Source organism: Ranitomeya imitator, chromosome 7, assembly GCF_032444005.1.
Source record: "Ranitomeya imitator isolate aRanImi1 chromosome 7, aRanImi1.pri, whole genome shotgun sequence".
Taxonomy (NCBI): Eukaryota; Metazoa; Chordata; class Amphibia; order Anura; family Dendrobatidae; genus Ranitomeya; species Ranitomeya imitator.
This window is the reverse complement of record NC_091288.1, coordinates 68407185-68419416: the sequence shown is the minus strand read 5'-3', so window position 1 is coordinate 68419416 and position 12232 is coordinate 68407185. Positions and strand designations below refer to the sequence as shown.

The 12232-nt window shown below is 40.2% G+C and overlaps 1 protein-coding gene across 2 annotated transcripts in view; it reads right to left on the bottom strand.

Moving 5' to 3' along the window:
- Positions 1 to 11388, bottom strand: part of ERBB4 (erb-b2 receptor tyrosine kinase 4) — a 1426503-nt gene extending 1415115 nt beyond the window's left edge. For both annotated transcript variants that reach the window (XM_069733421.1, XM_069733420.1), the window contains exon 1: positions 10963 to 11388. In XM_069733421.1, coding sequence (XP_069589522.1) covers positions 10963 to 11068 — 106 coding nt within the window. In that variant the 5' untranslated portion in view covers positions 11069 to 11388. The remainder of the gene's footprint in view (positions 1 to 10962) is intronic.
- Between the last annotated feature and the right edge of the window lie 844 nt (positions 11389 to 12232).

Here is a 12232-nt window from a genome sequence, read left to right as displayed (position 1 = left end):
CAAAAACGCAACCAAACGCGTACACAAAAAAACGCATGCGTTTTCAATGTTAAAGATAGGGAAAAAAAACGCTGCAGACAAAAACGCAAGTGTGAAACCACCCTTACTAACTGGCAGTTTCATTGTTTCCATTTTTAAAAAAAATAAAGGCCCTTAAAAGCAAGGGATAGGCCTCAGTTATACTTGAAAGGTTAAATAGACACAGCTCTTAGATTACTGAAACTTAAGGCTTGAATTTAAGAAAATGATGTTACTTAAAGGAGATTATCACTCATCAATCCCCTCTGCTCTTTTCTAAGTTACTGCTGGTCTCAGCACTCCTATTGGGCATATGACCGCGGCAGCTAGGGATTGGTTATTGCTGTCACATCTACAGTATGTAGTAGCAGAACAGGAAGTACAGAGACCACCAATAAAAGAGGAGCAGCAGGAGATTAGAAGGTGAGTATACTTTTTTCTTGTAGTGAGGGTACAACATTTAAAAAACAAACAAACTAGAGATAAGTAATTTCTATTAAAGAGTTTGTCTGCAATGTTAACATTGATAGCCTATCCTTAGGATAGGTCATCAGTTTCTGATCAGTGGCGGTACAACACCCGACACTCCTGCCAATCAGCTGTTCACTGTGTCCGCGGAGACCAGAACTGCTCAGTTACAGAGCTGCGCAGCTCCATTAATGGAATGGTGACTATGGCCAGGCACTGCACTTCCACCTCCTATTGATTTCAATAAGGGGCAGATGTGCAGTATATGGCCGCAGCCACTATACAGTCGATAGCCGTGCAGCTCCGTAACTGAGCCGTTCTGGCCGCTACCAACACAGGGAAGGGCTTATCATTGTGGGTGCCTAAGGATAGGCCATCAATGTTAAAGTCCCAGACAACCCCTTTTACTATTATTCCTGGGTATCCAATAAAGGCGATGACATGTATAACTACTGCTCACCTTGATAATTTCGAGTCACTCCTATGTTGTCACTTCATGTTCCCTATTCAGTATATGGTCGCCTGGTGCCAGGAAAGATGTGTCAACATCACACGTGACCACTGCAGCCAATGTGACCATACAGAAACAGTGAAGATGTCAGTGGCATAAGTACATCAATTCATCACTCGAGCAGATAAACATAGAGCAGTAGTAGATGGTAAAACATTGGGCACCGTTCACTAAATGCTAAAACGGACCTACTATTATGATTATCGAGGTCATTACAAGTTCATAGACACCAAACATGTCTAGGTTATTTTTTATCTAAGTGGTGAAAAAAAATTCTAAACTTTGTAAAAAAAAAATTGCGCCATTTTCCGATACCCATAACGTCTCCATTTTTCGTGATCTCGGGTAGAATGAAGGTTTATTTTTTGTGCGCCGAGATTATGTTTTTAATGATACCATTTTAGTGCAGATATGATCTTTTTATCGCCGGTTACTGCATTTTAATGCAATGTTGTGGCGACCAAAAAAACGTTATCAGGCGTTTTGACTTTATTTCTCGCTACGCCGTTTAGCGATCAGGTTAATCTTTTTTTTAATTGATCTGGCGATTCTGAATGCGGCCATACCAAATATGTGTATGTTTGATTTTTTTTTGCATTGCTTTATTTTGAATGGGGCGAAAGGGGGTTATTTGAACTTTTATATTTTTTATCTTTTTTTTATATTTTTAAAAACATTTTATACCACTTTTGGCATGCTTCAATAGTCTCCATGGGAGACTAGAAGCTACCATAACCCGATCGGCTCTGCTACATGCAGGCCACCATGCATGTAGCAGAATATCTCACTTGCTATGAGCGCCGACTTGTTGTGAGCGCCGACCACCGGGTGGCGCTCATAGGAATCTGACAGTGACAAACATAGAGGTCTCCAGGAGACCTCTGGTTGTCGTGCCAATCCATAGGTGACCCGCGATCACGTGACGGGGGTCACTGATAGGTGGATTTCCAGCGCGATTGTCAGAAATGCATGTTTAGTGCCCCTGTCAGTGTTTGACAGTGGCATTTAACGTGTTAATAGCCATGGGTGCGTCGCGATTCCGGGCACATGTCAGCTGTTCAAAACAGCTGACATGTGCCGAGAAAGATGTGGGCTCACCGCCGGAGCCCACATCAAAGGGAGGGAGTCCATTGTGGGCATACTATTATGCCCAACGTTGGAAAGGGCTTAATATTAACACAATAGAATTTTCACTTTTTAAACAGTGGCCTATTGTTCTAAAAAAATGGTGTAATTTGAGTCAAATTCTCAACTTTCATTTTTATCAAATGTTGCACCCTAAATATACATTTGGCACAAATTACCCCAGCACAGCTTTCGCATTGTAGTAAACTTCTCAATGTTAGATAAAAGCAAGGAGTCTAATGTGACAAATGTTGAATGTTAATGTAGAATTTTGCATAAATTGTGACTTTTTGTACATGTTAAAAGTTTTTTGTAACATAAAGGTATTTGTAGGATGAATATCCGCCAGCTCGTCCCGAAGTCAGGTGCACAGACTCAACAGCGGTATTATAGATGGCTGGAAGCGGAGGTATGTCCAGCACACAGGTAGGATAAAGTTATAGAGCTTTGTTTTTCATAATTAAAAATTCCAGACAGACATGAATTAAAGTTCTTTTGCTGCGTTTCGAACACTTTCAGTGTTCTTAGTTGTAGACTGTAATGTATTTGTATAAATGTATTTGATCCACACCTTTTTGTAAAACAACTATTACAAGTCTAAAATTTGGAACTTTTCTGTAACATTTTAGTAGGTGTCATGATCCAGGTTGGGGTTTGCTTCTTGCTTTTCTTTCCCCAGCCTGGTTATGGTGGGGTTAACCTTTCCTGCCTCTCTTTGGTTTGTGGGTGGCTATTTATTGGTGCCACTTCTGGTAGCATTTGTCAGTGATAGTTCCAGTTTCTGGCTTGAGCAGCTGACCCGTATACCCTAGTGATCCTTCTGCCTCTGACTACCCGTATTTGTGCCTGACCCATTCCCTATCCCTGACTTTGTGTGTGTTGGGTCTTTCCCTAAAGTGTATGACTTGGCTTGAATTCTGAACCCTGCCTTCTGCTTTCTGTATCGGTTACTAATTTTCCCATCTTGCTTTGACTATTTGGCTTGTACCCAGACTACGCCTTCTGTCCCACATTTTGGATCCCGCGATCCCGTATGGTTCTGATTTCTGGCTTTTCTCTGACCACACGCATTGCTGTGACCTCTGGTACTTCATCTTCCTGTTTGTTGCCGACCAGCCTGTCTGACTACTCTACCGCCTCCTAGTGGTGGTCCGCGCTTTGTTCTGTGGTGCTACATGGTCAGTGCTACCTGTTTCCCCTTACCTGCTCCCCCTGGTGGAGGTTGTGTGCAACTGCCTTGCAGTTGCATTACAGTAGAACTGCATTCATAAATATGTTATATTAAGAGCCAAAAAGTTAATCGTGTTCCATTTTCTTGAGATCCCTAATGTTACGTAACATACAGGTCCTTCTCAAAAAATTAGCATATAGTGTTAAATTTCATTATTTACCATAATGTAATGATTACAATTAAACTTTCATATATTATAGATTCATTATCCACCAACTGAAATTTGTCAGGTCTTTTATTGTTTTAATACTGATGATTTTGGCATACAACTCCTGATAACCCAAAAACCTGTCTCAATAAATTAGCATATCAAGAAAAGGTTCTCTAAACGACCTATTACCCTAATCTTCTGAATCAACTAATTAACTCTAAACACATGCAAAAGATACCTGAGGCTTTTATAAACTCCCTGCCTGGTTCATTACTCAAAACCCCCATCATGGGTAAGACTAGCGACCTGACAGATGTCAAGAAGGCCATCATTGACACCCTCAAGCAAGAGGGTAAGACCCAGAAAGAAATTTCTCAACAAATAGGCTGTTCCCAGAGTGCTGTATCAAGGCACCTCAATGGGAAGTCTGTTGGAAGGAAACAATGTGGCAGAAAACGCTGTACAACGAGAAGAGGAGACCGGACCCTGAGGAAGATTGTGGAGAAGGACCGATTCCAGACCTTGGGGAACCTGAGGAAGCAGTGGACTGAGTCTGGTGTGGAAACATCCAGAGCCACCGTGCACAGGCGTGTGCAGGAAATGGGCTACAGGTGCCGCATTCCCCAGGTAAAGCCACTTTTGAACCATAAACAGCGGCAGAGGCGCCTGACCTGGGCTACAGAGAAGCAGCACTGGACTGTTGCTAAGTGGTCCCAAGTACTTTTTTCTGATGAAAGCAAATTTTGCATGTCATTCGGAAATCAAGGTGCCAGAGTCTGGAGGAAGACTGGGGAGAAGGAAATGCCAAAATGCCTGAAGTCCAGTGTCAAGTACCCACAGTCAGTGATGGTGTGGGGTGCCATGTCAGCCGCTGGTGTTGGTCCACTGTGTTTCATCAAGGGCAGGGTCAATGCAACTAGCTATCAGGAGATTTTGGAGCACTTCAAGCTTCCATTGGCTGAAATGCTTTATGGAGATGAAGATTTTATTTTTCAGCACGACCTGGCACCTGCTCACAGTGCCAAAACCACTGGTAAATGGTTTACTGACCATGGTATTACTGTGCTCAATTGGCCTGCCAACTCTCTTGACCTGAACCCCATAGAGAATCTGTGGGATATTGTGAAGAGAAAGTTGAGAGACGCAAGACCCAACACTCTGGATGAGCTTAAGGCCGCTATTGAAGCATCCTGGGCCTCCATAACATCTCAGCAGTGTCACAGGCTGATTGCCTCCATGCCACGCCGCATTGAAGCAGTCATTTCTGCCAAAGGATTCCCGACCAAGTATTGAGTGCATAACTGAACATTATTATTTGTTGTTTTTTTTGTTTGTTATTAAAAAACACTTTTATTTGATTGGATGGGTGAAATATGCTAATTTATTGAGACAGGTTTTTTGGGTTATCAGGAGTTGTATGCCAAAATCATCAGTATTAAAACAATAAAAGACCTGACAAATTTCAGTTGCTGGATAATGAATCTATAATATATGAAAGTTTAATTGTAATCATTACATTATGGTAAATAATGAAATTTAACACTATATGCTAATTTTTTGAGAAGGACCTGTAGTAACATAGTAACATAGTAACATAGTTAGTAAGGCCGAAAAAAGACATTTGTCCATCCAGTTCAGCCTATATTCCATCATAATAAATCCCCAGATCTACGTCCTTCTGCAGAAGGTACGAAGGTACTAAAAAAATGGGGTATTAAATGGCAAACAAGACTGATAAATTTGGCAGTGGTACTTAAGATCAGAAAATGTTGCAAACTGCACCACAATTTGGGTGGCAAATGCAATGACCCCTACTATGCGTCAACAAACTGGTGTCGAAACTACAGTGGTTGTCGTTTCTAAGGTGCTGATTTTTTTAAGCACATGGTTTCCACCTGTCCCTTCTGATTTACTGGTACACAGGTGTTATAAATTCTTTTTAACTTGTTTTAATTAAAAATCTAATGTCTTTCTCATTAGGGGAATGCCGTGTGTTGTAATTGATGTATGTTTTTCTATATAGAGATGCCATTTCTTGAATGTATCACGTGAGAAAGGAAGCTATAGAATAGATGTCAATGGACCTGCGATTTCCACTTCTAGGCCTCGCGATGAGCATCCGTGCCAGATACCGTATATCTCTTGTGCCACTTTAACTGCCTAGACTTTCCGCTTTTTTGAATACTCTCCCTTTAATCTCTTACTGAACGAGCCTTTTATTGCATACAAAACTGTTTCCTCTCTTCATATGTGTGAATTTTCGGGATTTCCAACTGAAGTTTTGCCAGGCGCGAAATCCCTTAAATCAAGTTGCAGCTCTTACGACACTAACCCTCCAGCTATGAATGATCCTTAATGTCCGGGCGTCTTCAGAGTGGCTCTTAGGACTGGTTCTTGGTTTCTTGAATGTGGCCTGTTACACCAACTAGATTGTAAGGTCCCGGGAATTTAAAAAAACCTAACTTCTTATCTAAACAAATCGATGATTATTTTGGAATTAATATAAAAGATTTCCAAAGTGTAAACGCTCCTTAGACCCACACAGGCTTCTGTACATTTTTTTTTACTATGAATATTTTCCAAAAATTTAAAATATTAGAAAACTAAAGATATTTTTAAGAATTCCTTTTCCAGGTCTTGGGATTTTATTTTAACTTCCATAAACATTAATACACTAATATTGGTATATCATTGACTGATCTGTTTTCTGCCATGCCCATAGATAAGGGACCAATTTAACCTTTTTTTTAATTTTTTTAAAAATAAAATTAGCCTCTAAAAAATGTGTTACTTCCCCTCTGAACACTGAACGTGTCTATTAATGCAAGAAGCAGATTGTCTTCTCTCGTTCCTTAATTTGTTTCATCTAAAAGCAATTCACTCAACATCTTGTCGCCCTCTGGCAGCATGGTTTGCTTATCTGCACTTAATTTCTCATTTGGACCAAAACAAACTCTTTATAGCAGTCTGCTAACTGGAAGGGTGGGGGATGGCGTTGTGAGTGTCAAGGAAATACCAAAACAAAGCCAAATCCAATGAATTGCTTCCTTTCCAGTGAATAAAGTGTTAATACCAAGGAGCAAGAAGGAGTCGACTGTCAAATTTATATGTAAAAAAAAAAATTTCCAAAATTTTCAATTTCTGGAGATGAAATGTAAAGAGCAGATAATTTAAACGTTGATTCCAACTAAATTTAATGAGCCATAAAGGACGATAAGAATTATATAAATTCATTTGTTATAGAATTTTATAGAATTTCACATTTCCGCTCGGAGCGATATTTACTAAAAGGAAAAATGTTCTCTTTCCATGGGCCACGTTTGGATTTTTCGGGTAAATTATCCCATTCTAAATATTTTCAGATACTATTTCTACTGTATTTAATCTAATGTGTTTCCAGAAAAAGAGACATTTTTCTGAAGCGGCCTCTGAAGTGCGAAGGATTGTGCATTCAGTCTCGCTGCACAATGCCAGCCACAAAAGCCTGTCTTGTGCCATAACAAAAGTGTATTATTTGCTGGTGTTATCTGTCACAGGCTAATAATGAGCCCACGTCAAATCTCAGGGTATTTTTAGAAAGGAACATTTTCTGGTTTTCTTTAGTGTTTGTGAAAGAGAAATGCAAATGCTAAATATAATTACAGTTAAGCATATATTGTCACCGAGTGATTGGGTAAAATATGTATTCTGCTTTATGTAAGGTTTGTGCATGTGTTCTGGTGTAATGAAGAATTAAAAGGCAAAAATTAAGTAAAAATACAAGAAAAAAAAGCATAGGTGTCACAGACATAATGTATGGTCGTCGACCACATAAAGCCCTGAATGTACATTACAGGTATAAAAGCATAAGTGAATATAATGTATATACATATATACCAACATATATACTGTAGATATATGTATAGATACTATTTTTAAGTCCAGTACAACATAAAGTATGTGTCCTTAACATGAACATGGCAGTGCATACAGTATATACTAGTCTGAGGTGTGTGTCTGTATATATATATATATATATATATATATATGTTACACAAAAATAAAAATATGTAAGTAGACATATATATACACTTGCATATATGCACCTTTTTGTAATATATATATATACATATATACACATATATAAAATGTAAATATGTTAAAACATATTTATGTAAATATATATGTACTTTTTTATTTTTATATTTGTATTTTTCTACACTTTACATAACATGTATATGTATATATATATATATATATATATATTTATCTCTCTCTATATATTTATTTACTGATACATATATATATATATATATATATACATATATACATATATGCAGTGATTTATATATATTCCCCATATATATATTCCAACAACGCACTCTCTCTACCCTTTAGATAAAAGTGCTGCTAAATAAATCAGTGATTCAAACTTTGCTGCAGCCAAATTAGAAGCTTGTAAGAGAACGGAGCTAAAACTCCAAATCCTTGTAAGACCAAGGGAATAAACAGATCTTCCCAGCGTAGGCCTCATACGTATTCTTATCATCCGCACAGAGATGTCAGGATTCACCTGTCAGAGAGTCAGCTAGAATATATTTTGCTGTCCGGCTTAATGATATGGTTTAACCACTTCACCGCCGTGCCCATTTGGGTATCGATGACGTGACAGACTGGGATCCACAGCGGGTCACAAGTCAATTTTGAATATGTGACCTGATACAAGCGTCGCCACAGACAAGTCCTAATGATTTTAGTGTAGGTAGAAGTGCTTGGTGGGTAAGTGCACAAACCTGATAATATTTGCATATTTCTGTGTGATCGCTAGTGTGCAAAAACTTACATTTGTCTTCCAGGAATGAACATCATTTCATTTGCTTAAGTGACTATTAACAACAGACGAACCAAAATAATGCTGCTTCCCATTATACCGCCCATCCGCCCTGATAAACAGCAATGATCGATTTACTTAGTGAAGATATGGGATATTTTGGGTATGTAAAAGGCCATTTGGCAAGTTTATTTCCACACCATGGACTTAGTAAGAAAGAAAAAATAAAGAGGCCTAGAAAGAAAAGGCTCTTGACATTACAAATGTAGAAGCTATGAGGTCATGTGTCAAGAGGCAGCACACTGAGCCACAACACAATGATAGACCTCCGAGGTCGTAAGTTTCAGCCCCAACCAAGAGGCGGCCTCTGTACAATACCGAACCCATTAAGTCACGGATTCTGGCTGGGCAAGAAATAAAGAGTTAAAAGAGCAGAGCAGGGTTGACAATGCCACACATTAAGTCTTTGATTTAACTCTTTAAATACCAAAATTCTACCCATGCCATACAGGGGCATGATGTGACCACCGAGTGTTTTAGGGCCTCCGAAGATCATCATGAGCAGGTTGCATCAGGCAAATAAATGTCATATAAAACACCAAACATTCAAGGAAAAAGCTCCAGGTACCGGATTTAAGAAGAGGTTTCTGGAATCAACAAGCCTGCAAGTGCACTGCACGTGTAATACCATGTGTACACATCACACATCCCATTAAAAGAAAATAAACTAGTAAGTGATCAGGCCAGCCCCTGTGCAAATAAACAGGAGGGAAGGAGGCCAATGGCGGTTACATACGGACTCCTGGCATGAAACCATAACTCTAGTAGGAATATAAATACACCTGGACCTTCCTGATGTCCTGGACGTGATAGTGACAATGCACGGCGTGCAGTCCGGTCACATAACAATGCTTGCACACCGCGTGTAATGATATACCGTATGGGACTGGAGGCATGTAACCTACAGCACGTCTAATTTACTGCGCGCATTATCAGCAACATAGATTTTACAATTAAAATAATGCACATGTAAATTCATGTCAGGCTTCCGGGTCCAATCACAAACTGCGGCGGGCTAAGTGGGTGTGGAAATTTACGCACATGGTCGAAGAAAGAAATCACAAGGTTAAAATATAATAAATGGGATGAAAAGTAAAAAAACCAAAATAGAATGGATGGATAAATGGAAGATGAGCAGATAGATAGATAGATAGATAGATAGATAGATAGATAGATAGATAGATAGATAGATAGATAGATAGATAGAAAATGGTGGCAGCACTCCAAAGTTTGATGGTGGAAAAATGGGCATGTGCTTATTAAAATCTGTTTTTCCACCATCGAACTTTAGGGTGCTGCCTCCAATTTTGGGAGATTTCCTTGAGGTGACAACCTTGGAGGCTTTGCAGCTTACAGATGGGAGCTGCTTCAATTTTTCTCTTTTTTAGATATATTGATGATTGAAAGAAAGTAGATAAATTAGATCGTTAATAGATATAGATGGTTGGATAGATGGAGATAGAAGGAATATTTATTCATCGATCTTTGCTACATGAATCTTGACCTACACTTATGCTGGTCCTTATATTGGCACCATACTACTCCACATCCTTCCATCTAATGGTCATTGAACTTTCTTGAAAAAGACCGCAATGTCCATCCCGTAGAAAGCATTTGTCCCTGCACTCATGCGTATCTTCGCCTGGCCCATCACATGTGTAGACACAAGTGAGAACACTTGTGAGGCAGTCAAACAGGCATGACCAGAAGTGAGAATATACACAACAAACAGAGGAGGAAGAGGAATGAAGAGCAGTCCGTACACAGCGTGGCCTGTCATCGCCCTGTGATAGCCCTGGATAGGCTGCACACCTGTACGCCACAGCACAAACAGCCACCTGTTACCTGCCTCTTCCAAAAAAACATAATTAGATGGCGCGTAAAGCTTTAGTCTGCATTGTGATCGCTCTAATTGTGACTTTATATGAGACAATATTTGGCAGGCGGAAAATATACGATAAAATAGGACTGATAGCTTAGCGCCTAAAGGGTTAAAGTCTTAACATGTTAAAAAATATGTGAAGACACCTTGTGGCGCAGCAGGATTCACATGTATCTCCACGTCATGGTGCCAGTCTGGATGAGTAAGTCCCCCTGGCATGTAACCAGTACCTGGCACGTCACTAGTAAACAGAGAGCTCTGGGTGTATGGGCACTGGTAGACCAGGCAGATGTCACCTGTACATTTATCATGAACCGTAGATGCCAGGCCAACGTCGAAATGGTTTTATGATCCGATATATACCTACTACAGAGTCTGGGATATATTATGAAGCGTACAAGTCTATAGACATTCCACAATTGAAGCCCCTGGTATGCTCCTTCATCAATAATGAAACGCCGGCTCTTCTATCATTTCAGCTGTCAACAGATGAAGAGACGATTCCCACAGAAATGTGTAAGGAGACAATGGACGTGTGCCAGGAATATCGCAGCACCGTGTGTGCCCAGAGGTCTGCCCCTTTTGCGGAAGCTTCGCTGCAGACGGGTAAAGGGGGTCAAATTGGAGATGATTCGGAAATAAGGTCTCCGATGTTACACAAGTTGAAGTCCGACACATGCAGTATATGCAAATCTGTGCCACTTACCTGCCTGGCTGCATGCCCCCTGAAGTGCTCCAAGTGCCCACAACACGACCAGCCATCCAAAGTAGAGATGCTGACTAGCTCCACACATCCTTATGATGCAGGTCATGTTAAATCCTTTCCAAAATTACATGTCCCAGGGGCATATCCTTCCCTCCCAAATCTCAGAGTATGTCTAAGTGTCAGACAGGGGCTCCTGGCTTCTTCTGACAGTGACAGGAAAGTTATTTCCTAGCAGCTGGGTATCCTCTATACACTGGATTCTTCGTCTTGTATATTCTGTTCACTTTATGTCAAGTCCTGGGGTTGTCAAAGCCTTGAACGTATGTGCCTGTGTAGTGCACGGTGTAGGCTGCTAGCTCCATACAATCATATGGGAAGCTGTACGGGCAGCAGAGATCTGCCACATAGGACCTCCCCGCCTTGGACAGCAAGAACGCCTACTCATAGGACTTGGTGCAGCTGATTGGATAAGGCATTGCTACTGAACTTGAAATCCACATGCAGGTTGCACCTGTCTCTCCCGCCTGTTACAGTCAGGACAGCACATGCCAGGGAGAGGGGGGCAACCGGCATAGTGGTGGGCAGCGAAGGGGGCACAACTGGTCAACTCTAGCCTATGACTCATGAGCAAAATAGGATTAGAAAAAGGTCATTGTTATTTTATCACAGAGACTGGTCCGCACATAGTGCCATAGAAAAGTACATCCTATGGATAATAATAATAATAATAATAATAATAATTTACATTATGCTAATATAGGAAAGTTTATTTATAAATGCGCTTAAAAAAAAGAGATGCAAATGTCGGGTGCTGTACTAACTCAGAACAGAACGTGTCTATAGTTATTATAATATGGGTATTTTTACCTAAGATTACTTAGCTACCCCATTTATGTTCTCTCGCTTCTTATCAGTACAGTAAGGGTTACTCATACTCATGAAGACTAGAGTTATAATGTAAGGCTTTTCTTCTCCTGGGGAAAAGATTCGATTTTCTGCCTTAGCGTTCACCTAAACAATCTGGGCAAAGTAAAGTGGCTTGATGGCTCCTCTCCTGGCACCGAGGAGGCACATGCCACGCCACAGCCAGTCACCCATATCTCGTTCCTCTACAGCATAGACTGGAGCATATACGTTTTTTATTTATCTTTTTACAAATGATGTTTGTTTTGATCTTTTTCAATATTTTGCTGTCTCTCCATATACAGATATCGTCAAGTGAAAAGTCAAACCTGGATGAAAAGAATGGCTGTCTGTGGGTCTATGATTT